At 43.2% G+C, this 26,339-nt stretch overlaps 1 protein-coding gene across 2 annotated transcripts; it reads right to left on the reverse strand.

Moving 5' to 3' along the window:
* Nucleotides 1–15,116: 15,116 nt before the first annotated feature.
* ZNF177 (zinc finger protein 177) lies at nt 15,117–26,079 on the reverse strand. 2 transcript variants are annotated; one of them, XM_010349607.2, is made up of 6 exons: nt 25,994–26,079; nt 24,153–24,236; nt 22,760–22,886; nt 22,279–22,371; nt 21,841–21,923; nt 15,117–21,349 (listed from the first exon to the last, which is right to left on the reverse strand). In XM_010349607.2, the coding sequence occupies exons 2-6, from the start codon at nt 24,183–24,185 to the stop codon at nt 20,282–20,284; spliced, it is 1,404 nt and encodes a 467-aa protein (XP_010347909.1). In that variant the 5' UTR covers nt 24,186–24,236; nt 25,994–26,079; the 3' UTR covers nt 15,117–20,281. The 2 variants fall into 2 exon arrangements, with proteins under 2 accessions (XP_010347909.1, XP_074240778.1); XM_074384677.1 differs by lacking the exons at nt 22,279–22,371; nt 25,994–26,079 and having other exon boundaries at nt 24,153–24,229.
* Between the last annotated feature and the right edge of the window lie 260 nt (nt 26,080–26,339).

Genomic DNA, 26,339 nt, shown 5'->3' on the forward strand with positions numbered 1-26,339 from the left:
GTGGGGCTGCCGGCTGGCAGAGGAAGGAAAAAAAAATGCTTTTTGTGTCAGTTTAAAAACTGAGCTCACAGCTTCTGGGCGGGCTGTGAGTTTTCCGCCCCTGCAGCTTTTGGTCACCTTGACACAGGGACCCTAAAAAAGTATTAAATCCCTCTTCATATTTGTTTTTCTTTTTGTTTTCCTCTCTTTGCTTCTTTTTTTCCTACTTCTTTTTCTCCTTTTTTACTTTTTTTCTTTCTCTCATCTCTCTCTGTCTCTGTCTTTTCTCTCCTCTTTTACTTTCTTGTCATCTCTCCTCTCTTTAGTTTACTTTCTCTTTTGCTCTCTGTTCTCTGTGTCTCCTCTCTGTTTCCTTTTTCTTTCTCCTCTTTTACTTTCTTGTCCTCTCTCTTCTCTTTTGTCCACTTTTTTTCTTGCGCTGTTTTCTGTCTCTCCTCTCTCCTTTCTCCTCTGTTTCTCTTTTTTCTCCTCTCTGTCTCTTTTTTCTCTCTCCTTTCTGTGATGCACCACTGGGCACTGCCCATAACAACATTGGACACTTTTTTGGCAGAATAGGCAGTTACCGATTTTCCATCCCAGCCTGAAAAAGAGTCCTCGTAGACCCTGATCTAGGACTTTGTCTCCCACGATCCCAAAGAAACTACTTCCAAAGTGTTAAGGGCACAACTGCCTCCCCGACATGAAATCAGACCCAGCACGGGCAAAAAGTACTCCTTTCCCGGTGGAGGCGGCTGGGAGAATTTACAAGCCACAATAATTATAACAAGGAAAAAAATAAAGACAACTAAAGTTAAGACTATCTGCCACATGGCGAAGGAAGAAAGAGTGAGGCCTCAGTGATAGAAGAAAAAATGAGAAAGAAGGAGAAGTAATCTCTGCAGGGGTATGATCAATAAAAGTTCCCTGCATCCAGTGGTTCATCAACCACTGTAGAATATCCCCTACCTCAAGGGAAGATGGCCTGAACCAGTATATGTCTGCTAGCAGGAGTCTAAGAAAACTGACAAATTTACAGACGAAACAGGACCCCATACAAGAGTGACAGACAAAGGGTGGGTGCCCCCCAGTTGGGAGACCACTCAGTTGCCTCTCCAGCCACTTTCCCGAAGGAAATTTCAGGGTGCATCTTGGCTAAGGTGTGCTCGTATAAACCCCGGGCCTGGTCACCTCAGGATGGAAGTCCAAGTAGGACAGCTCTGTGGTGAATCACTGTTATGTCCTATGACGCTCCTGTGGAACCGCAGTTGGAGGCCCACACAAGCCCCGTAGCCTTTCAGCCGTGGGACTACATATATACACACTCTCTCTCACTCACACAGAGGTTACGGAAAACAATCAAATGCTGACACCCTCTGCCAGCTACCAGAAGGCTGTTGCCCACTGTAACCAGCCACCAGAAGGCTGCCACCCACTATGACAGCCATCAGAAACCTCAAGCAACATCTCGGTGAGGCTTGCCAGGTCAGAGTTGCAATGACTCGTCAGTCCCCCCGACTCAGGCCCTTTCCTTTGAACTAGTTCCCAGTTTCCAGCCCAAACTTAGGAGGTCTTTAGGACCCTGAGGAATTTCGGGTGAATGTCGGCCGGGTGGTCGCTTATCCTCTGCGATGGCACTCTGGGGCCCTGGGACAGTCGGGGGCGCCTCCCCTAGAGGCTTCTGAGGTGGGAGCGGCCGCCCGGTGGAGACTCTGAGGTGGCTTTTGTCTGGTGATGAAAATAAAAGATCTCGGTGGAACCTCCAAATGTTGTACTGGACCGAGCATAGAAAGTCAACACCAAGACAAAAGTATGTCAAATTGCAGGGTCATTTATTATGCCAGCGGCGACCACGGAGGACTCGCGTCTCTCCAACCCATGGCCCCGAGTTCGGTGGAGCGGGGTTTTTAAGCTGAAAACCCACATCCTGGTTTTAGGGTGAGGGGATGCAGGGCAAGCAACTTTTCAGCACTTATTGATAAGCAGAAGCAAGCACTTTTCATAGAAGCCAAGGTCAGCAGTTATTGCAAAGAGAACGGGGAAGCCGTTACAACTTACTTTAAAAACAGCTTTGTCTTTTACAGAATGGCATTTCTCAGGTTCTAACTGTTAGGCTAGCCATGTTACAACCGTGCCCAGCTAATTTTTGTGTGTGTGTGTGTTTTTAGTAGAGATTGGCATTTAGCCATATTGGCCAGACTGGTCTTGAACTCCTGACCTCAGGTGATGGACCCACCTTGGCCTCCCAAAGTGCTGGGATTACAAGTGTGAGCCATTGTGCCCAGCCAGGGTTAAATTATTTATTTATTTATTTAAGAGATAATGATTTCATTCTGTTACCCAGGCTGTAGTAGAGGGGCACAGTCTTACCTCACTGCAGCCTTGACTTCTGGGTTCAAGCAGTACTCTCACCTCAGCCTCCTAAGTATCTGAGGTATGTACCACCATGCCCAGCAAATCTTTTTGTTTTTTGTAGAGATAAGGCTGTTTTGCTTTGTTGCCCAGGCTGGTCTCAAACTCCTGGGCTGAAGGGATCTCCCCACCTCAGCCTCCCAATGTGTTGGGATTACAGGTGTGAGCCACAATGCCTGGCCTAGATCCATTCAATTTTTTCTTTTTCTTTTTTTTTTTTATTATAAAGAGGCCTTGGCATGGAGATCCATTAATTTTTAATAAACTGGCTGGACATGGTGGCTCACACCTGTAATCCCAGCACTTTGGGAGGCCTAGGCAGGCAGATCACAAGGTCAGGAGTTCAAGACCAGCCAGAGCAACATGGTGAAACCCTGTCTCTACTAAAAATACAAAAAGTAGCCAGCCATGGTGGCGTGCACCTGTAATCTCAGCTTCTCAGGATGCTGAGGCAGGAGAGTTGCTTAAACCTGGGAGGCAGAGGTTGCAGTGAGTCGAGATGGCACCACTGTACTCCAGCCTGGGTGACAGAGTGAGACTCTGTTTGAAAAAAATTTTTTTTTTCTTTATCATTCTCCATCTCTTCAGTATTCTGAATTTAAAAAAAATTTTTTTTTAAAATAAACTGCTGAATGTGTTGGCTGGAATGTGTTCTAGTTACCATTGGGTAAGCTGGTGGTAGAGTTCATAGAGTTTTGGTAAATTGGTACCAAGAAATATGGTGTTAATGACAATGAGAAATACTTGAATATGTGGAAAAAGCTTTAAAACTGGGGATAATGGGCAGAGGGTAGAATAATTTGGAGGAAGAGACTAGAAAAAGCCCATATCCTGATGAAGGCTTAGAAGACAAGGAAGCTAGGAAAAGATTTGGAACTCCTTAGAGATTTATTAAGTGTCTGTGACTAGAATGCTGATAGAAATATGGACCACCGGGCGCGGTGGCTCAAGCCTGTAATCCCAGCACTTTGGGAGGCTGAGGCGCGTGGATCATGAGGTGGAGAGATCGAGACCATCCTGGTCAACATGGTGAAACCCCGTCTCTACTAAAAATACAAAAAAATTAGCTGGGCATGGTGGCACGTGCCTGTAATCCCAGCTACTCAGGAGGCTGAGGCAGGAGAATTGCCTGAACCCAGGAGGCGGAGGTTGCGGTGAGCCGAGATCGCGCCATTGCACTCCAGCCTGGGTAACAAGAGCGGAAACTCCGCCTCAAAAAAAAAAAAAGAGAAAAAAAGAAATATGGACCATCAAGGCCATTCTGGTGTGGTTCAGGTGGAATTGAGACAGGCGGCATAGGAAACTGCAGTAAAGGCTGTCTTTGTTGTAAATTCGCAAAAGCCTGGCTGGACTGTATCCGTGCCTGAGGACTCTGTGGAAGCCTAATTTAAGAGTGATGAACTAGGGTATGTGGTAGTAGAAATTTCTTTCTTTCTTTTCTTTTTTTTGAGGCAGAGTTTTGCTCTTTTTGCCCAGGCTGGAGTGCAATGGCACAGTCTCGACTCACTGCAACTTCTGCCTCCTACGTTCAAGCAATTATTCTGCCTCAGCCTCCCGAGTAGCTGGGATGACAGGTGCCTACCACCACACCTGGCTAATTTTTTGTATTTTTAGTACAGATGGGGTTTCACTATGTCGGCCAGGCTGTTATTGAACTGCTGACCTCAGGCAGTCCACCTGCCTCAGCCTCCCAAAGTGCTGGGATTACAGGCGTGAGCCACTGTGCCTGGCCAGCAGCAGAAATTTCTAAGCAAAACATAGGAGGAGTTGCATGCTTACTTTTGGTTATTTGTGCTGAGATTCAGAAGCAAAAGAGCAATTTAAAGACAGAATTTTGTTAAAAGAGAAGCAAAGTGGAAAGAGTTGGAAAACTCTCAGTCCGGCCTCAGAGTGAAAAAATGTGCTCTGGAGGTGGAAGCTAAGGTTGTACCCTAGTGATCCTTTGCTAAAGAGATTAGCGCTGATGGAAGGGTGCTGTTACTCAAAACAGTAGAACAAAGACCCTGAAGGCATTTCAGAGATTTCAAGGTTGCTCCTCACATTACAGGCCTAGAGGCCTCAGAGGGCACAGTGGCTTCAGGAAACAGACCAGTCACTCACTCTCCATCGTTTGCTGCTCACAGTTGCCTTGGGACTCTGCTGTGTGCACCTCAGCACAGTGCTCTGTGGCTGCCCAGCTACGAGTGACCCCAGGTGCAGCTCTTGCCCTCCAGAATGTACAAGTCCTACACTTTGGTGGCATCCATCTGCAGCTATTTTTGCAGACTTGCAGAAAACAAGAGCTGTGGAGGTTTGGCAGTTTCCACCCTGATTTCAAAGGATGTCATCAAAAGCCTGGAGGCCTAAGCATGGGCCTTTAAGGATGGAGCAGCTGCAGGGAGTCCCCACCAGAGCATGTGGGGCAGAAATGTGAGGTTGGGGCTGCTGCAGAGTCCTCACTAGGGCAATACCTAGTGGAAATATGGGAGCAAGAGTACCATCAGGACCCCAAAACTGTGGAGTAACCAGCAGCATGCAACGCCCACCTAGGAGGTCTTCAGGCACGAGGCCCCAAACCATATAAGCCACTATTTGGGATGCATCCAGCAAAGCCCGAGGGGCCGGGCTGCCTGAGGCCTTGGGGTCAAACTGTGACCTCACTGTGTCCAGGAGGCAGCACATGGGGTCAAAAGAGATAATTCTCCAGCTTGAAGACTTACAGTCTGCCTTGCTGGATTTCAACCTTTTTTTTTTTTCTTTTTTTTTTGAGACGGAGTTTCGCTCTTGTTATCCAGGCTGGAGTGCAGTGGCGCGATCTCGGCTCACCGCAACCTCCGCCCCCTGGGTTCAGGCAATTCTCCTGCCTCAGCCTCCTGAGTAGCTGGGATTACAGGCACGTGCCACCATGCCCAGCTAATTTTTTGTATTTTTGGTAGAGATGGGGTTTCACCATGTTGACCAGGATGGTCTCGATCTCTTGACCTCGTGATCCACCCGCCTGGGCCTCCCAAAGTGCTGGGATTACAGGCGTGAGCCACTGCGCCCGGCCGGATTTCAGCCTTTATTGGGGCCTCTTACTTTTTTGTTTTCTTTTGTTTATTCTCTGCTTTTGGAATGCAAATGTCTGTTTTATGCCTGTACCACTATTGTCTTTTTTTTTTTTTTTTTTGAAACAGAGTCTTGCTCTGCCACCCAGGCTGAAGTGCAGTGAAGCAATCTTGGCTCATTGCAACCTCACTTCCCTGGTTTAAGCAGTTCTCAGTCTCCTGCCTCAGTCTCCCGAGTAGTTGGGACTACAGGCACATGCCACCACGCCTGGCTAATTTTTTGTATTTTTAGTAGAGATGGGGTTTCACCTTGTTAGCCAGGATGGTCTTGATTTCCTGACCTTGTGATCCACCCGCCTCAGCCTCCCAAAGTGTTGGGATTGCAGGCTTGAGCCACCGTGCCCAGCCCACTACTGTCTCTTGAGAGTAGGCTCACAAATGATACTCAGGATTTTGGACTTTTGAGTTGGTGATGTAATGACTTAAGATGCTGAGGCTATAGAGAGGGAATGAATGTACTTACATGTGAGCCAGGGGTGGAATGCTACAGTCTGAATATTTCTCCCCTCCAAAACTCATGTTGAAATTTAATCCCCAATGTGGCAGTATTCAGAAGTGGGACCTTTAAGAGATGACTGGATTTGAGGGCTTTGCCTTCTTGAATGCATTGATTCATTTATTAATTAATGGATTAATGGGTTAATAGATTAATAAGTTATGTGAATGGGACTGGTGGCTTTTTTTTTTTTTTCCCCGAGACGGAGATTCGCTCGTTACCCAGGCTGGAGTGCAATGGCGCGATCTCGGCTCGCCGCAACCACCTCCTGGGCTCAGGCAATTCTCCTGCCTCAGCCTCCTAAGTAGCTGGGATTACAGGCACGCGCCACCATGCCCAGCTAGTTTTTTGTATTTTTAGTAGAGACGGGGTTTCACCATGTTGACCAGGATGGTCTCGATCTCTCGACCTCGTGATCCACCCGCCTCGGCCTCCCAAACTGCTGGGATTACAGGCTTGAGCCACCACGCCCAGCCTCTTTTTTTTTTTTTTTTTTTTTAAAGAGAGTCAGGGTCTTGTGCTTGGTCACCCAGGCTGGAGTGCAGTGGCACAGTCATGGTTTACTGTAGCCTCCACCTCCTGGCCTTAAGCAGTCCTCCCACCCCAGCTTTCCAAGTAGCTTAGGACCACAGGTGCACACCACCATGCCCAGCTTATTTTTAAAACTGTTTTTTTTTTTTTTTGTAGAGACAGAGTCTTGCTTTGTTTCTCAAACTGTTCTCAAACTTTTGGCCTCAAGCAATACTCCTACTTTGGCCTCCCAAAGTGCTGTTATTACAGGCATAAGCTCTCGTGTACCCTGCAGGACTAGTGGCTTTAGAAAACGAGGAGTGCTATGTGCACTGCCTCATACTTAATAATCCCAGTGCTTTGGAAGGCCAAGACAGGAGGATCACTGGAGGCCTAGGTGAGATCACTTCAGTCCAGGAGTTTGTGACCACCCTGGGCAACTTAGTGAGACCCAATCTCTACAAAAAATACAAACATTTCCAAGGTGTGGCACGTGTCTGCAGTCCCAGCTATTTGGTAGGCTAAGGTGGGATGACTGCTTGAGCCTGGGAGGTTGAGGCTGCAGTGAGCCATGACCATGCCACTGCACTCCAGCCTGGGTGACAAAGTGAGACCCTGTCTGGGGAAAAAAACAAAAACAAAGCTGGAGGCGTCAAACTATCTGACTTCAAACTATACTACAAGGCTTCAGTAAGCAAAACAGCAGGTACTGGTGTAAAAGCAGATATATAGACCCTGGAACATGTTACTGAGTTCAAACTATGTTATTTTTGCTTAGGATTTTCTTGGCTGTGCGGGTTCTCTTGTGATTCCATATGAAGTTTAAAGTGTTTTTTTTCCAGTTCTTCGAAGAATGTCATTGGTAGCCTGATGGTGATAGTGTTGAATCTATAGATTACTTCGGGCAGTATGGTCATTTTCACGATATTCTTCCTAACCATGAGCATGGAATGTTTTTCCATCTGTTTGTGTCCTCTCTTATTTCATTGAGCAGTGGTTTGTGGTTCTCCTTGAAGAGGTCCTTTATATCCTTTGTTAGTTGTATTCCTAGGTATTTTATTCTCTTTGTAGCAATTGTGAATGGTAGTTCACTCTTGATTTGGCTGTTTGTCTGTTATTGGTATATAGGAATGCTTGTGATTTCTGCACAGATTTTGTATCCTGAGACTTTGCTGAAGATGCTTATCAGTTTGAGAAGATTTTGGGCTGAGATGATGAGGTCTTCTAGATATATAATCATATCATCTGCAAATACAGTTTGACTTCCTCCTTTTCTAATTGAATACCCTTTATTTCTTTTTCTTGCCTGATTGCTCTGGCTAGAACTTCCAATACTATATTGAATAGGAGCAGTGAGAGAGGGCATCCTTGTCTAGTTCCTGATTTCATAGGGAATTCTTCCAGCTTTTGCGTGTTCAGTATGATATTGGCTGTAGGTTTGTCATATATAGGTTTTATCATTTTATGATACATTCCATCAATACTTAGTTTATTGAGAGTTTTTAGCATGAAGTGCTGTTAAATTTTGTTGAAGGGCTTCTCTGCAGCTATTGAGATAATCATGTGGTCTTTGTCTTTGGTTCCGTTTATGTGATGGATTACATTTGCGGATTTGCATATGTTGAACCAGCCCTGCATCCCTGGGATGAAGCCTACTTGATCGTGATGGATAAGCTTCTTGATGTGCTGTTGTAATCTGTTTGCCAGTATTTTATTGAAGCTTTTTGTGTCGATGTTCATCAGGGATATTGGCCTGAAATTTTTTTAGTTGAGTCTCTGCCTGGTTTTGGTATCAGGATGATGTTGGTCTCATAAAATGAGTTAGGGAAGATTCCCTCCTTTTGTATTGTTTGATATAGTTTGAGAATGAATGGAACCAGCCCCTCTCTGTACGTCTGGTAGAATTCGGCTGTGAAACCATCTGGACCTGGACTTTTTTTGGTTGGTAGGCTATTGATTGCTGTCTCTACTTCAGCCCTTGTTATTGGTCTATTCAGGGTTTCAACTTCCTCCTGGTTTTATCTTGGTACAGTACAAGTGTCTTAAGAATTTATCCATTTCTTCCTGGTTTACTGCTTTATGTGCATAGAGCTGTTTGTAGTAATCTTTGATGGTAGTTGTATTTCTGTGGGATCAGCGGTGATATCCCCTTTATCGTTTTTTATTGCATCTGTTTGAGTCTTCTCCCTTTTCTTTTTTATTAATCTGGCTATCGGTCTATTTTGTTCATCTTTTCAAAAAACCAGCTCCTGGATTTATTGATTTTTTTGAAGGGTTTTTTGTGTCTCTATCTCCTTCAGTACACTCATTGTTTTTTTGTGCCCATAAGTTTGGCACATTTCTGTTAACCTCTCCCCCACCTTTATTTGCTGCGTTTAGTTTGCTTTTAAGCCCACTTACAGAAAGTATTTTTTTTTTTTTTAATTTCAGAGATTGTAATTTTTTACCTCTGGGTTGTCTGGTTCTACTTCAGAGATTCCACTAATATATTGCAATTCTGTGTATTTTCATCTATTTAAAATTTTTTGTTTGAATGTATCTGTGATAATTCTGAAACTGCCCCTATAAACTTTATAAAATTAATCAGGAAAAAAGGGAAGGGGATAAATGAAAAACCACGCTTATAACACATTCAGCATTAATCATTAAGTTTACTCTAACACTTGCTTCTTTATAGTTCATTGGTGTCTATTGTCCTAGAATTACATAGACCCCATGTATTAGTCTGTTCTTATGCAGCTAATAAGGACATACCTGAGACTAGGTAATTTGTAAAGGAAAGAGGTTTAATGGAGTTACAGACCCACATGGCTGGGGAGGCCTCATGATCATGGCCAAAAACGAAGGAAGAGCAAACGGATATCTCATGTGGTGGTACGCAAGAGAGCATGTGCAGGGGGGGTACTGCCCTTTTATAAAATCATAACTTCTTATGAGACTTATTCGCTATCATGAGAACAGCATGGGGAAAACTCACCCCCATGATTCAGTTACCTCCTACTGGGTCCTTTCCATGACAGGTGGGGATTATTACAATTCAAGGTGAGATTTGGGTGGGGACACAGAGGCAAACCATATCATCCTGTTACAAGATTATATTTCCCTTTAATTGGTCTATTCATAACAACTTGACCATCATTAAACATTAAGTTCAGCCAGGCGTGGTGGGTCTCGCCTGTAATCCCAGCACTTTGGGAGGCTAAGGCAGGTGGATCACAAGGTTGGGAGTTCAAGACCAGCCTGACCAACATGGTGAAACCCCATCTCTACTAAAAATACAAAACTTAGCTGGGCATGGTAGCCTGTAATCCCAGCTACTCCTGAGGCTGAGGCAGGAGAATTGCTTGAACCGGGACCTGAGAGGTGGAGGTTGCAGTGAGCTGAGATTGCGCCACTGCGTTTCAGCCTGGGCTATAGATCAAAACTCCATCTCAAACAACAACAAAAACATTTAAGTTTTCCCTTTGAGATATGTTTTTAATTGTATTTGGGCTCTGGGGTACTTATGAACATCCTACATCCTGCAGGATTGTTGCATAGGTACATACATGCCATGGTGGTTTGCTGTCTCCATCCTCCCTCCCCCATGTTGCCTCCATCAGGCATTTGTCCTGGTGTTATCCCTCCCATCCTCCCTTCCTTTGCACCCCCCAACCTAGCCCTTTGAGTGTTTTCCCTTCCCTGTGCCCAAGTGTTCTCATTGTTCATCATCCACCTGTGAGTGAAAACGTGGTGTTTGGTTTTCTGTTCTTGTGTCAATTTGCTGAGAATTATGGTTTCTAGATTCATCCATGTCTCTACAATGGACAGGAACTTATCATTTTTTATGGCTTCATAGTATTCCATGGTGTATATGTGCCATATATATATATTTTTTTGTCCAGTCTATCATTGATGGGCATTTGGGTTGGTTCCAGGTCTTTGCTATCGTAAACAGTGCCACAGTGAACATAGATGTGCATGTGTCTTTATAATAGAACAATAATCCTTTGGGTATATACCCAGTAATGGGATTGCTGGGTCAAATGAAATTTCTATTTCTAGATCCTTGAGGAATTGCCACACTGTCTTCCACAATGGTTGAACTAATTAACACTCCCACCAACAGTGTAAAAGTGTTCCTTTTTCTCCTCATCCTCTCCAGCATCTGTTGCCTTCAGATTTTTTAATGATCGCCCTTCTAACTGGTGTGAGATAGTATCTCAATGTGGTTTTTTTTTCTTTTTGAGATGGAGTTTCGCTCTTGTTACCCAGGCTGGAGTGCAATGGCGCGATCTCGGCTCAGCGCAACCTCCGCCTCCTGGGTTCAGGCAATTCTCCTGCCTCAGCCTCCTGAGTAGCTGGGATTACAGGCACGTGCCACCATGCCCAGCTACTTTTTTGTATTTTCAGTAGAGACGGGGTTTCACCATGTTGACCAGGATGGTCTCAATCTCTCGACCTCGTGATCCACCCGCCTCGGCCTCCCAAAGTGCTGGGACTACAGGTGTGAGCCACCGTGCCCGGCCTCTCAATGTGGTTTTGATTTGTATTTCTCTAATGACCAATGATAATGAGCATTTTTTCATGTTTGTTCACTGCATATTTGTTGTCTTTTCAAAAGTGTCTGTTCATATCCTTTGCTCACTTTTGAATGGGTTTGCTTTTTTCTTGTAAATCTGCTTTAGTTTTTCATAGATTCTGGATTTTAGCCCTTTGTCTGATGGGTAGATTGCAAAATTTTTTTCCCGTTCTGTTGGTTGCCAGTTCACTCTAATGATTGTTTCTTTTACTGTGCAGAAACTCTTAAGTTTATTTAGATCCCATTTGTCTATTTTGGCTTTCGTCGCCATTACTTTTGGTGTTTTAGCAATGAAGTCCTTGCCTGTGCCTATGTCCTAAATGGTGTTGCCTAGGTTTTTTGCTGGGGTTTTTATGGTGTTAGTTCTTATGTTTAAATCATTAATCCATCTGTAGTTAATTTTTGTATAAGGAAGGGGTCCAGTTTCAGCTTCCTGCATATGGCTAGCCAGTTTTCCCAACACCATTTATTAAACAGGGAATCCTTTCCCCATTGCTTTTGTCCAGTTTGTCAAAGATCAGATAGTTGTAGATGTGTGGCATTCCTTGAGGCCTCTGTTTTGTTCCATTGGTCTATATGTTTTCGTACCAGTACCATGCTGTTTTGATTGTAGTATAGTTTGAAGTCAGGTAGCATGATTTCTCCAGCTTTCTTCTTTTTGCTTAGAATTGTCTTCGCTATGCAGGCTCTCTTTTGGTTCCATAGGAAGTTTAGTGTTTTTTTCCAGTTCTGTGAAGAAGGTCAATGGTAGCTTGATGGGGGATAGCATTGAATCTGTAAATTACTTAAAACAGTATGGCCATTTTCACAATACTGATTTTTCCTAACCATGAGCATGGAATGTTTTTCCATCTGTTTGTGTCCTCTCTTATTTCCTTGATCAGTGGTTTGTAGTTTTCCTTGAAAAGATCTTTCACATCCTTTTTTAGTTGTATTTCTAGGTATTTTATTCTCTTTGTAGCAATTGTAAATGGGAGTTTGTTTACTCATGATTTGTCTCTGTTTGTCTGTTATTGGTGTATAGGAATGGTTGTGATTTCTGCACATTCATTTTGTATCCCGAGGCTTTGCCAAAGTTGCTTATCAGCTAAGGAGGTTCTGGGCTGAGACTATGGGGTCTTCTAAATATATGATCATGTCATCTGCAAATAGGGACAATTTGACTACTTCTTTTCCTAAGTGAATACACTCTATTTCTATTTCTTGCCTAATTGCTCTGGCTAGAATTTCCAATACTATATTGAATAGGAGTGGTGAGAGGGCATCCTTGTCTACTGCCACTTTCAAAGGGAATGCTTCTAGTTTTTGCCCATTCAATATATTGACTATGGGCTTCTCATAAAAAGCTTTTATTGTTTGAGATACATTCCACCAATACCTAGTTGAGAGTTTTTAAGCATAAAGGCTGAATTTTGTCCAAGGCTTTCTCTGCATCTATTGAGATAATCAGATGGTTTTTGTCTTTGGTTCTGTTTATGTGGTGAATATATGTGGTGAATTACATTTATAGATTTGCGTATGTTGAATCAGCCTTGCATTCCCAGGATGAAGCCTACTTGATCATGGTGGATAAGCTTTTGTTTTTTTTTTTTTGAGACAAGAGTTTCACTCTTGTTACCCAGGCTGGAGTGCAATGGCGTGATCTCTGCTCACCACAAACTCCGCCTCCCGGGTTCAGGCAATTCTCCTGCCTCAGCCTCCTGAGCAGCTGGGATTACAGGCACGCGCCACCACGCCCAGCTAATTTTTTGTATTTTTAGTAGGATGGTCTCGATCTCTTGACCTCGTGATCCACCCGCCTCGGCCTCCCAAAGTGCTGGGATTACAGGCTTGAGCCACTGCGCCCAGCCCTTGTTTCCCTGCTTTCAACTCTGCCTCCCTCTGTGGGACTTTCATCTGCTGGGGTTATTCCAAACTTTTGCCCAGGTCTGTGTGACAACTTTCTGTGCCTAGCAGGAGCCACTGCTCAGATTTGCATCAACTACCCATGGCACCCCTCACTCTTGTCAGGGCTCTTGTGGACTGTGGGTTGCAGGAAGGATGAGGTAAGCACAGGATCCAAATTGGAGCAATGAGGGGATGAAGTCCCCTCCCCCCCCACGCCGACCCTCTAAGCCAGCTACATGTTTTAGGTGGGGACATGCACCCCCATCTTCATTTGGCCCCTGGGCGGCTCTAGTCCTGTGGCTTCTTCCTTGGTTTATTTTCAGTGCTGTATCAGTCCCACCAAAACAAACCTGGCACCTAGTTTGGAATCATGAAGTCCTCTAGCCCTTTGCATCTCATTCACTGGGAATTACATTCCGGTGTTGCCTTCTCACGGCCATCTTGGCGCTCTCCCTCCGATATATATATATATATATATATATATATATATATATATATATATATATATATATATATAATTTTTTTTTTTTTTTTTTTTTTTTTTTTTAGACGGAGTTTCGCTCTTGTTACCCAGGCTGGAGTGCAATGGCGCGATCTCGGCTCACCGCAACCTCCGCCTCCTGGGTTCAGGCAATTCTCCTGCCTCAGCCTCCTGAGTAGCTGGGATTACAGGCACTCACCACCACGCCCAGCTAATTTTTTTGTATTTTTAGTAGAGACAGGGTTTCACCATGTTGACCAGGATGGTCTTGATCTCTTGACCTTGTGATCCACCCGCCTCGGCCTCCCAAAGTGCTGGGATTACAGGCTTGAGCCACCGCGCCCGGCCCTTTTTTTTTTTGAGACGGAGTTTCGCTCTCGTTACCCAGGCTGGAGTGCAATGGCGCGATCTCGGCTCACCGCAACCTCCGCCTCCTGGGTTCAAGCAATTCTCCTGCCTCAGCCTCCTGAGTAGCTGGGATTACAGGCAAGCGCCACCATGCCCAGCTAATTTTTTGTATTTTTAGTAGAGACGGGGTTTCACCATGTTGACCAGGATGGTCTCGATCTCTCTACCTCGTGATCCACCCGCCTCGGCCTCTCAAGGTGCTGGGATTACAGGCTTGAGCCACCGCACCCGGCCCTCCGAGAGTCTTTAACACTTTTTACATGCTGATAAACCTACCAAGTCAGCTGGTCTGAAGGACTCCAGTAACTCAGCTGGTCTGAGGGACTCCACAAGCTGACTTACTAAAGAATCCAGTTTCCACATCCTGACTTCATCCTGCTTGCTCTGACCATCATCAACCCTAATTCTCTAGTCCCTCACCCTTCCTGATACCCTTTACAACTCCAGCCCAGAACTTCTTGGGGATACAGATTTGTCTCTTCCTATCTTCTTGCTTGGCACCCTGTGGTAATTAAACTCTCTGCTTAATCCCTAATGGCTCTGCTATTGCACAGCAGACATATGAACCTATTGGTTCTATGACAATTCTGAAGTCCTTGTCTGCTAGGTCCAGCTTTTCATATAATGTATGCAACTTTCTGTTGGACATTTGTCTCTTGACTGGTAACACTGTATTGCTGCTCTGCACATCATTTGATGTTTTAAATTGTATGTGGATATTATGTTTAAAAGAACAGTAGAAATTGAAAATACTTTTATCTGGAAGTCACTCCCTTTCATCTGTCAAGCAGAGTTCAGGTGAGAATCTCAAGGTTGATCCAAGCAGAGGTTGAAATGTGAAAATTAGTTTTGGTTCATTTCTGGTTTCAAACATCTTGGGCAAGGTCTTTCCCATGACTATTTCAGGCCACTCCCTCTAACAGGACTGTGGAATCTAAGCACGACAAGACAACAGGGATATCCATTTTTTTCCTGTTTAGTGCCCAGCACCAGCTGTTGCTACACACTCAGCAAGTCATCATAGGGATTGTAGCACTGGTAAAGAGAATCTATTTTATATTACAGTATCATAGTAGCCTTGTGACCATTAATGCCCACCTGATCTCTCCATATTCCAGTAACTTTACTGGAATATGCCTGTGGCAGGCCTAGCCCTCCCCAGTCTGCTCTTAGACCAGGAAAATGCCTTCAGGGAAGAAACCAGCTCTTCTGGGAGGAAGATTTCTGCTCTTCTGGGAGGAGCTCATCGTTCTCTGGCATTTAATTTTCACTTTTTTTTTTTGGTTCATAGGTCTCTAGGGTCTTTGAAGATGTTAGTTCACTGTTTATTAATGTGGGTTCAGCAGTCTGCTATAAATGTTTATAGCCAATCTGGAAGTGGAGTTGTATAACTTTGTAACTTTTTTGAATCTAAATCAGTTTGGGAGATTGAGTCTTTTCAGAATTTGATCTTTCAGTGAATGTCTCAAGTTTTTTAGGTCATCTTTAATGTTTACAATACTGTCTTCAAAACAGTTTTGCTAAGTTTTTAATGTATTCTGTATGTTATACTATTGTGGCTCTTATAAATGGTATTGACTTTTAAATATTATTTCAGCCAAGCGCGGTGGGTCATGCCTGTAATCCCAGCAGTTTGGGAGGCTGAGGTGGGTGGATTACGAGGTCAGGAGTTTGAGACCAGCCTGCCCAACACGGTGAAACCCTGTCTCTACTAACAATACAAAATCAGCTGGGTATGGTGGTACATGCCTATAATCCCAGCTACTTGGAAGGCTGAGGCAGTAGTATTTCTTGAACCCAGGAAGCAGAGGTTGCAGTGAGCCGAGATTGCGCCACTGCACTCCAGCCTGGGCAACAGAGACTCCGTCTCAAAAAAAAAAAAAAAAATCTGATATTCAGCGAGTCATAATCTTTTTGCAGGTGGAGGGTCTTACCTCAAACTTACTGGCTTAAAAAAACATATTTCTATTCCTGAGTTTAAATAAGTTGCAAATTGATCTTTATTAAGATACTAAAGTTATATCCTGCAGTTTTATTGAACATTTTTATTCTAATAATTTATACATAAATATTTCATTTAGGTAATCGTATCATTATAAATAATAAGACATTTACTTCTACCTTTCTGGTCCTTAGGGTTTTTTTTTATGTCTTTTCCTAGCCTGCCTCACTTATTCTAAGAGTCCAGTAAAATACTAAGTAGTGTTTTTATTAGTGGACACTCTTGTCATCTTCCTGATTTTAAATTCATGTTCTCTTTTCCACCATTCATTTATTGTTTACTTTTGCATTTTTTATACAATTTTTTTTTTTTTTTTTTTTTTGAGACGGAGTTTCACTCTTGTTACCCAGGCTGGAGTGCAATGGCACAATCTCGGCTCACCGCAACCTCCGCCTCCTGGGTTCAGCCACTTCTCCTGTCTCAGCCTCCTGAGTAGCTGGGATTACAGGCACACGCCACCATGCCCAGCTAATTTTTTGTATTTTTCGTAGAGACGGGGTTTCACAATGTTGACCAGGATGGTCTCGATCTCTTGACCTCGTGATCCACCCGCCTCGGCCTCCCAAAGTGCTGGGATTACAGGCTTGAGCCACCGCGCCCGGCCTACAATGTTTATATTTTAAAAGATTTTTCTCAGTTAATATCTCTATGGCTTTTTCTATATCTACTGAGATAATCCTATTTTTTCTTTTTTTTTTTTTTGAGACAGAGTTTCGCTCGTTACCCAGGCTGGAGTGCAATGGCGCGATCTCAGCTCACCGCAACCTCCGCCTCCTGGGTTCAAGCTATTCTCCTGCCTCAGCCTCCTGAGTAGCTGGGATTACAGGCACGCGCCACCATGCCCAGCTAATTTTTTGTATTTTTAGTAGAGACTGGGTTTCACCATGTTGACCAGGATGGTCTCGATCTCTCAACCTCGTGATCCACCCGCCTCAGCCTCCCAAAGTGCTGGGATTACAGGCGTGAGCCACCGCGCCCAGCAACCCTATTTTTTCAATAATGCATTAAGTGTTTTGAACACTGCCTCATTCATTTTAGGTGCCTAGTAATTATTAATATGAGTGAATGAATAATATGGCTTTTAAAAATCAATTATATTTTTTAATTTTTATTTATTTTTTTAGTAGAGGGGTTTCACCATGTTGACCAGGATGGTCTCAATCTCTTGACCTCGTGACCTTGTGATCCACCCACCTTAGCCTCCCAAAGTGCTGTGATTACAGGCTTCAGCCACTGCGCCCAGCCCTGTATTTTTTGATTTTTAAAATGTAGAACCAATTTTGGATTTCTGGATAAATTTAACATGATGGTTTCTTTTTAAAGAAATACCTAGTTTCCATTTGCTAGTATTTTGTAAATTACTTTTGAAGGTTTTCAAGCTTTTCTGTCCTTGTCCAAATTTGTTATCCTAGTTAGGCTGCTCTCGTGTATTGCCAGAATGTGTGTGTGTGTGTGTTTTTGTTTTTTGTTTTCTAAATTCTCAAGGTGGTATTATATTGCTTCTTTTCTGTAGGGTAGAAACTATTCACTAATGTAGCCATTTGCAGATGGGTCAATGTAGCACACTAAATGTGTCACTACAGTGCCTCCAGAAACCAAAAAAGCCAACCAGGCATAGTGCTCTTTGTGGTTAAGTAGAGGGAATATCTTGGCAAGCTCCAGACAACTGAACCCCTGGAAACTTCAGGTGGTTAGCCTGACTGGGTCTATTCCCCAACAAACATATTGTTCACCTATGTCTTACAAAAGAACTCCAAAGTATTTGGTATCTCCTTCTCATCACATCCAACCAGGATAAAGGCATTGATAGAGAGGATGAGTTGTGAGATGTAAAGATGACGGTACCTAGCAGATGTTATTGCAAGCAACAGTGTAACTAACTGATGTAATGCTGAGAAACAGTAAGTTGCTCCTGGTTGTCCTTATACGCTGAGAAAATGGCATTTCTAGGTCAATAGCTCACATTTATATCAAGTAAATTAATGAATATTAATTTATTGGGGGAAAAGTATGGGCACTGGGTAAGAATAATAGGACAATTTGCCAGAAACATATGAGTATACTTACATGTACCCAAATATAGTGCCCCTCCAAAAAAAATTTTTTTGTATGAGACATGGTCTCACTCAATGGCCCAGGCGGGAGTGCACTGGTAAATGGTCTCAGCTCACTGCTACCTGGGCTGAGGTGATCCTTTTACCTCAGCCTACTAAGTAGCTGGGACTACAGGTGTACACTACCATACCTGGCTTTTTTTTCTATTTTTTGTAGAGATGAAGTTTTGGCTCATTGACTGAAGTTGGTCTTGAACTGGTAAGCTCAAGTGACCTGCCTGCCTTGGGCTCCCAAAGTGCTGTGATTCCAGACATGCGCCACTGCACCTGGCCTAGACAGATTTTTTTAAAAAAACAATTTGGCTGGGTGTGGTAGCTCACACTTGTAATCTCAACACTTCGGGAGGTCATGGCAGGCGGATCCCTTGAGGTGAAGGGTTTGAAACCAGCCTGGCCAACATGGGGAAACCCCACCTCTACTGAAAATACGAAAAAGTAGCCAGATGTGGTGGCATGTGCCTGTAATCCCAGCTACTTGGAAGGCAGACACACAAGAATCACCTGAACCCAGAAGGTGGAAGTTGCAGTGAGCTAAGATCACACCACAGCACTCCAACCTGGGCAACACAGTGAGATGACATCTCAGAAACAAGTTTGACAAGCTACAGTTATAGTATGACATTTTAACATACCACTCTTGGTAAGTGTGTAAATATGCAACTTTTTTTGAGCGGGGTCTCACTATCTTCATGGCTCACTGCATCCTCAACCTTCTGGGCTCAAGTGATCCTCCTGCCTCTGCCTCTAGAGTGACTACAGATGTGCAGCCTGTAAAAGTAGCCATATCAAACTAATTATTATTTGTTTTTGTAGAGACAGGTTCTCACTGTGTTGCCTAGGCTGTCAAGCTTCTAGGCTCAAGTGATCCTCCTGCCTCAGAAAACACAATGTTTTCAACCATACTTAGATTCCTAAAACTTGACCATATATTAGATGTAACAATTGGGACTGAAATCAGATGAAAGGAATTTCCCACAAGAGCTGTTAAACCACGTGGTAGTTAAGCAGCACGGCATTAGCGCAAGCAGACAATATTGTATCTCCCCTGTTGTTTCATTTAGTATCCTTTCTCTGTCCTCCTCTTGGGGTATATATTTTCTAGGAAATAAGAAGGGATAAGACAGGGCAAATATAGTTAAGAAAAAAACACCAGATGAGGTATTCCCATTTTCATGAGCTTCCTTAGAGGCTGTATCCAGTGCCTCTGCCTACTTTGCATGGGCTAGAGATGGAGACACATTTGGCCACTCACAGCTGTAAGGAAAGCTGGGTGATGAGTCCTTTAAAAAATGTCCATATTGCTAGCTTGAACCAAATGGTAAACTTTGTTACTTGAAGAGAGAAGGCGCTGGGTATGGTGCCTCACACCTGTAATCCCAGCACTTTGGGAGGCCAAGGCAGGTGTATCACCTGAGGTCAGGAGGAGTTTGAGATCAGCCAACATGGTGAAACTGTCTCTACTAAAAATGTAAAAATTAGCCAGGCATGGTGGCATACGCCTGTAATCCTAGCTACTTGAGAGCCTGAGACAGGAGAATCACTTGAACCTGGGAGGCAGAAGTTGCAGTGCACTCCGAGATTGCACCACTGCACTCCAGCCTGGGTGACGAGCGAAATTCTATCTCAAAAAAATAAAAACAAGATGTGAGGAATGGAACAAGAAGGGAGGAATGGATATTGAGACAGCAACTGGTTCTGTCTGCCACAGTATGTCAGTATCCAGAAACTATGTTCAAATCGATGTCACATAGAATCTATACATTTTAGACCACAATGCAATTAAACTACAAAGATAAAATATTCATAGGATCTACATATTAACATACTTATAAATTAGTAAGTTGTGACAAGTATAAGGATGAAACACTCACTGATTAAAACCAATCAGAGGCTGGGTGTGGTGGCTTACACCTGTAATCAATCCCAGTACTTCGGGAGGCTGAGGCAGGCAGATCATGAGGTCAGTAAGACCCAGCCTGGCCAACATAGTGAAACCCTGTCTGTACTAAAGATTTTTTTTAAAAATTAGCCAGGCGTGGTGGTGGACACCTGTAATCCCAACTACTCAGGAGGCTGAGGCAGGAGAATTGCTTGAACCTGGGAGGTGGAGGTGGAAGTTGCAGTGAGCCAAGATCGTGCCATTGTACTCTAGCCCAGGCAGCAAGAGCAAGACTCTGTCAAAAAAAAAAAAAAAAAGAGAGTGAGCTGTAACATTTATAAGGTTTGTGCCAGTATAACATTGAGAGTTGGGCCAGAAGCACAATGACCATTAAAGGGCTTCTCTCCAGCCTGTGTTCTAAAGTGAGAAAGAAGGCATGAAGGACCATGAACACTTTTCTGTAGTCACTTCATTCATGGTATTTCTGGCCAGTGTGGACTCGCTTGTGCATTATAAGGTTAGTGCTTGTGCTGAAGGCTTTTTCACACTGAATACATTTATAAGGCTTCTCTCCAGTGTGAGTTCTGATGTGTACCCTCAGGCAAGAGGAATTCCTAAAGGCCTTCCCACATTCCTTACACTCATAGGTTTTCTCTCCAGTGTGAGTTCTCTTGTGCACAATAAGGTAAGAGCCTGTGCTGAAGGATTTTCCACACTGGGGGCACTCATAAGGCTTCTCTCCAGTGTGAGAGCGTGTGTGTTTCTTAAGGGATGACTGATCGATGAAAGCTTTTCCACAGTCGCTGCATTCATAGGGTTTCTCTCCAGTGTGGGTTCTCACATGTTTCTGAAGGGATGAAGGAACAGTGAAAGCCCTCCCACATTCCTTACAGTCATAGGGTTTCTCTCCAGTGTGAGTTCTTTTGTGCACATTCAAATGAGAGCTCTGGCTAAAGGATTTTCCACAGTGATCACACTCATATGGCTTCTCTCCAGTATGAGATCTCATGTGTTTCTTAAGGGAAGACTGAAAAATGAAGGTCTTCCCACAGTCACTGCATTCATAGGGGTTCTCCTCAGTGTGAGTTCTGACACAGTTCTGAAGGGACAAAGGGGCAGTTAAAGTTTTCTCATGTTCATTATGTTCCAAACCCTCCTGCACACTACCAGTCTTTGTGTGGACACTAAGGGGAGAGCTTTTGCCATTGTCACTGCATTCACTGCCTTTCTCTCCATTAGGTATTTGCTCATGTACTGAAAAGGAAGAGTGTAGGCTGAAGGACATATCACATTGATCATACTCATGAGAATTCTCTCCTCTGGGAGTTAAGTGTTTCCTGAGGGATGACTCTTGATTGAAAGCTTTTCCACAATCAGTAAATTCAAGAGTATTCTCTTCAATGTGAATGCTCACATGACTCCTAAGAGTTGAGTGATGGTTGAAGACTTTGCCATACTTACAAATAAAGTGAGTGTTCTTTCTGAATTTCCCACAATGGTTACACTCCAGGAGGTTCTTACCAGGTTGAGTTTGTGCCTGTTGAAAAGGGAGTAAGCAGTGACCAAAAGCTTTTTCACAGGAATTCTCTTCCATGTGGATTCTGCCATATATAGAAAGCACATGGTCATGACATGTTTACTGTTTTCAGTACATGCATACAACTTTTGCCCTATTAGTTTTTTCAAGTTGAATAAGCTCACTGCTCTACCCAAGGCTCTACTGTATTCCTTCCCAACAAATGGCTTCTTTAATACAGTTTTTCTAATACTGAGTGAAGAATGAATTATATACTAAATACTTAAAAATCCTATTTAAGTAAATGTTTACTTGCAGTTATTTTCTGTGAGGCAGCAAGTGTTAAACTAGGTTTACAAATTTCTCCAATTTCATGAAAATCACTGAGACAGCTTTCTAGTGAAAGCTTGGTGCCTGAACTCTTAACCCTGCTTTGGGTGCTGATGTTTTAACTCACTGAAATTCCCAGGCTTATACTACAAAGACCAGGAATAATTCCTACTAAGTCTTACCATTTTTATGTCATTAGGTGTTTTTCCCCCAGGAATGTTTTGCATAGCAATCACATCTTTGGATTTAAGTTGAGTTTCCCACTCTGAAACAGGACAGGAAAATTTTTATAATTATTGGGAAAAAAGGCAGGGATGAAAGAAAAAGGGAGGGAGACTCTATGGATTTGTTTTCAAATAATATCTCTAAGTAGAGGAATGTGAGAGAGAAGATGCAACCAGTGATATGAACAAGCAGTAGAAATGGGAGGTCTTTTAGTTAGGATTGTGGAGGTTTGGGAAATAAGACAGTATTATCTGGAATATAGAACTAAACAAAAAGCATTCATGGAAATAATGACCTCAGATTTCTTTTCCTGCACTGAGTGACATTCACAAATGTCCCAACCCTCACTGGCCAAGGCTGCACCACGAGATGACTCTGTTCTGCCCAGGGCTCACCTGCACAGTCACTTTGTAGAATTCCTCCTTCATCTGTCTTCAGCTTTTGCTGATCCACCTTGGGGATCAGATTATGTCTGCAGAGCTGATACCCTACTCATGCAGAATGAGAGGATGTGGGAGAAATGTATGAGGATTGTTAAAATACTCAAGTGCAGCTTTAGGAACAGCAAAAAAACTAGAGCAGAGCTCTTTCACGAGGACCATTTAAAAGCATAGTCCATGCCCTATATGGAAGTGACCCTTGAAACCTATATAGAAGATCAGACACACACTGCAAATTATCTAAAGCTATTAGTGATAGAGAAAATGAAATCAGTGCATTTCCATGGGAAGCCACTAGACTGCCCCCCAAAGGCAGGGAGTGTTCATTTTGTGAGTGACCACTGTATTGCCATTTTTTCCCACAGATTTTGGAACATAATATGTGCTTAAAAACTATTTGCTACATAAACAAATGAAAGAATGAGGCCAGCCTTACCCACTGAGGTCAGGTTCCTAAAGTTCTCCAGCATCACATCTTTGTATAGATTTTTTTGAGCAAGGTCCAGCAATGCCCACTCCTCCTGGGAAAAGTCCACTGCCACTTCCTGGAAGGTCACTGCATTCTAAAACATCACATACATATTCTGGCTCAGCCGATGTCCATTTTTGACTATGTACCAGGAGAATGGTGGGTGAGGCTGACAGGACTGGACAGGAGACCCAGGGCATTGGAAGGTCAGACATGCATCAGAGGCCTTCTGTTATTTGTCTTAAAACTGAGTTCTCAGTCGGGCGTGGTGGCTCAAGCCTGTAATCCCAGCACTTTGGGAGGCCGAGGCAGGTGGATCACGAGGTCAAGAGATCGAGACCATCCTGGTCAACATGGTGAAACCCCATCTCTACTAAAAATACGAAAAATTAGCTGGGCATGGTGGCACGTGCCTGTAATCCCAGCTACTCGGGAGGCTGAGGCAGGAGAATTGCCCATACTCAGGAGGCGGAGGTTGCGGTGAGCCAAGATCGCGCCATTGCACTCCAGCCTGGGTTAACAAGAGCGAAACTCCGTCTCAAAACAAAACAAAACAAAACAAAACTGAGTTCTCAGAACTCTCTTCTTTAAATCCTACTCCCTGGGCCATCTCATTCAGGGTCATGGTCATAACAGCTTTTCTAAAATATGGTTGGCTTAATCTTTGCACAGTTAGGTTGTGAGGACTCTTTTGGTCCTATTCAGATCTGATATAGATAGGGCATACTGTCAGAATTCAAGAAATACTTGAGAAATGACTAAACAATTTTCCTAGTGAAAGTCTTTACAGGACTCAGCAAAGTATGGAATTCATACTCAAAAATATGGAAGAATATTTGGAAAAAGTTAACAAACGTGGGAACAGAGGCCTTTCCCAGGCATTTCCTCTTCTATATGAAACAGCCTGGGAACTGCAAAGATGAAGCCAGGTCAGATTGGGCTGTCAAACTTTAGGTCAGGGGCAAGAGATGTGTTCTTTTTTTTTTTATTTTTTTTATTTTTATTTTTATTTTTTGAGACGGAGTTTCACTCTTGTTACCCAGGCTGGAGTGCAATGGCGCGATCTCGGCTCACCGCAACCTCTGCCTCCTGGGTTCAGGCAATTCTCCTGCCTCAGCCTCCTGAGTAGCTGAGATTACAGGCACGTGCCACCATGCCCCGCTAATTTTTTGTATTTTTAGTAGAGACGGGGTTTCACCATGTTGACCAGGATGGTCTCGATCTCTCGACCTCGTGATCCACCCGCCTCGGCCTCCCAAAGTGCTGGGATTACAGGCTTGAGCCACCGCGCCCGGCCAAGAGATGTGTTCTTTTGAGGAATGGCAGTGTGCTTCTGGAAATAGAGAAATTTCTTGTGTACCTGTGACCAGGCTGTCAGCCACCCGGCAGCCATTCTTCCTTCTGTAAGTTTACTTCCTGGCTGGGCAGAGTCCCGAGCAGGCAACTGGAGAAGATGATAGAAGCCATAAAAGTCTAGGCATGCTAGATATTCAACACTAGCAGGCTCAGAAGCTTCTTCATACTAGAGAGTAACAACATACACAGGCAATACAGTTACAATTTGTCTCCCTATCCAAGAACACAGTATATCCTCACATTAGAAATATAGTATGCACTTATTTTTTTCTTGGACTTTTTTCTAGGCTGAACCACTGAAAAGGCTAACAGCTCAAGTGGAATGAGCCTCTGATGTGCAGAACTGTTCTGAATACCGTTTACTCATGACAGAACACAGGACTCACTGGGGAAAGAGCTGGGTCTGATATAGAAGAAGAAATCTTCAAGATGAGTCTGGAATATCTTGTATCACTCCCTCACTTCTCATTGTTCAAATGGGACAGACTTCACAGGCTTGGGCTAATATCCCTAAATTACTAAAACAATAAGGAGTAACTCATAAGGACCATAAAGGTGAAAATATTTGCATTTCATAATAAAAGGGTTATATTTCAGGACATTTAGTATACTTAGCTGTATATATGAAGTCATCAAAATCTAGTGCTGCAAATCTTACAGCACAGCTAGGGCTGTCTTAACTTAGTAGCCTACCTTCAAGGCCCTGTTTGCTTGCCCCTCATTTGTTTTTTTTAAACTTATTTATTGTAAACAAAGACTCAAACATGTACTTCATCTAGGTCTTCATAGGGTTAGGATCATGAATATCACTGTCTTAGACCTTCTATTGTGTCCCACTTAAGGTATTCAGGGCAGTAACATGCATGGAGCTGACATCTCCTATGGTGACAATGCCTTCTGGAATCCCTTCTGAAGGATCATGCTTGAGGCCATTTTACAGTTAACTTTCTTTTTAGCAAGCAGAAGGAATATACTCTAAAACAACAATAAATTATATGAAAATATGTAAACCAGTAATGTGGTCATTTATTACTATTCATTATTGTGTACTATATATCATCTGTACTGTACATAATTGTATGTGCTAGATTGTTACATGACTGACAGTGTAGCAGGTTCGTGGAGACCACAGACATGTGATTAATGTGCTTTACAGTGTTACAGTGGCTATGTCACTAGGTGACTGGGATTTTTTTAGCACCATTATAGTGTTATGAGACCAATGTCATATATGGGTGGTCCATCATGGACCAAAATGTCTTCATGCAGTGCATGACTGTACTGCCAGCCAACAATTATACTTGGTAAAAATGGCCTTCAGTAATGAAGGAGACATAAAAACTTCCTTGGACAAACAAAAGATGAGGGGCTTCATCAGTAATAGAGCTGATTTATAGGAAATAGTAAATTCTTCAGCTTAAAAGAAAGGATACTTTCTTTTAAGTAACATGAAAACATATAAAATTATAAAACCCACTGGGGTAAAGCTACTTATATATTCAAATCCAGATACCCTAATAATACTTTAACAGTGGTGTCTAAATAACTTATAACTCTAGTACAAAAGATTAAACATAAAATATGGGAAATGGAAGAGTATAAATTGTATGCAAGTAAAGCTAAGTTGTTAACAGCTTAACACAAACTATTAAAACTACAAGATGCTTTAAGCTTCATAGTAGCCATAAAGCAAGAACCTGTATTATGGAGAAAAGGGAAAGGAATCAAAGCATATCATTACAGAGTCATCAAATCACAAAGGAAGACAGGAAGGGAGAAAAAAAAGAACAAAACGTGTAAAACAGCCACAAAAGAATGAACAAAATGGCAACAGTAAGTACTTACCTATCAATAATTACTTTAAATATAAATGCACTCAGGAGGCTGAGGTGGAAGGATCACTTGATAGCAGGAGTTGGAGAGCAGGCTGGGCAACACAGCAAGACTGCATCTCTACAGAAAATAATTTTTAACAATTATGTGGGTATGGTGGCATCTGCCTGCAGTCCTAGCTACTTGGTGGGCTAGGGTGGAAGGACTGCTTGAGCCTGGTAGTACTGGGAGTATGATCATGCCACTGTACTCCAAGCGTGGGTGACAGAGACCCTATCTCCTTAAAGCAAACATAAAAGTAAATTCTCTAATCAAAACACATAGTGGCAGACTGGATTAAAAAAGAAGTATCTGCTGC

Source organism: Saimiri boliviensis, chromosome 14 (genome assembly GCF_048565385.1).
Source record: "Saimiri boliviensis isolate mSaiBol1 chromosome 14, mSaiBol1.pri, whole genome shotgun sequence".
Classification (NCBI taxonomy): Eukaryota; Metazoa; Chordata; class Mammalia; order Primates; family Cebidae; genus Saimiri; species Saimiri boliviensis.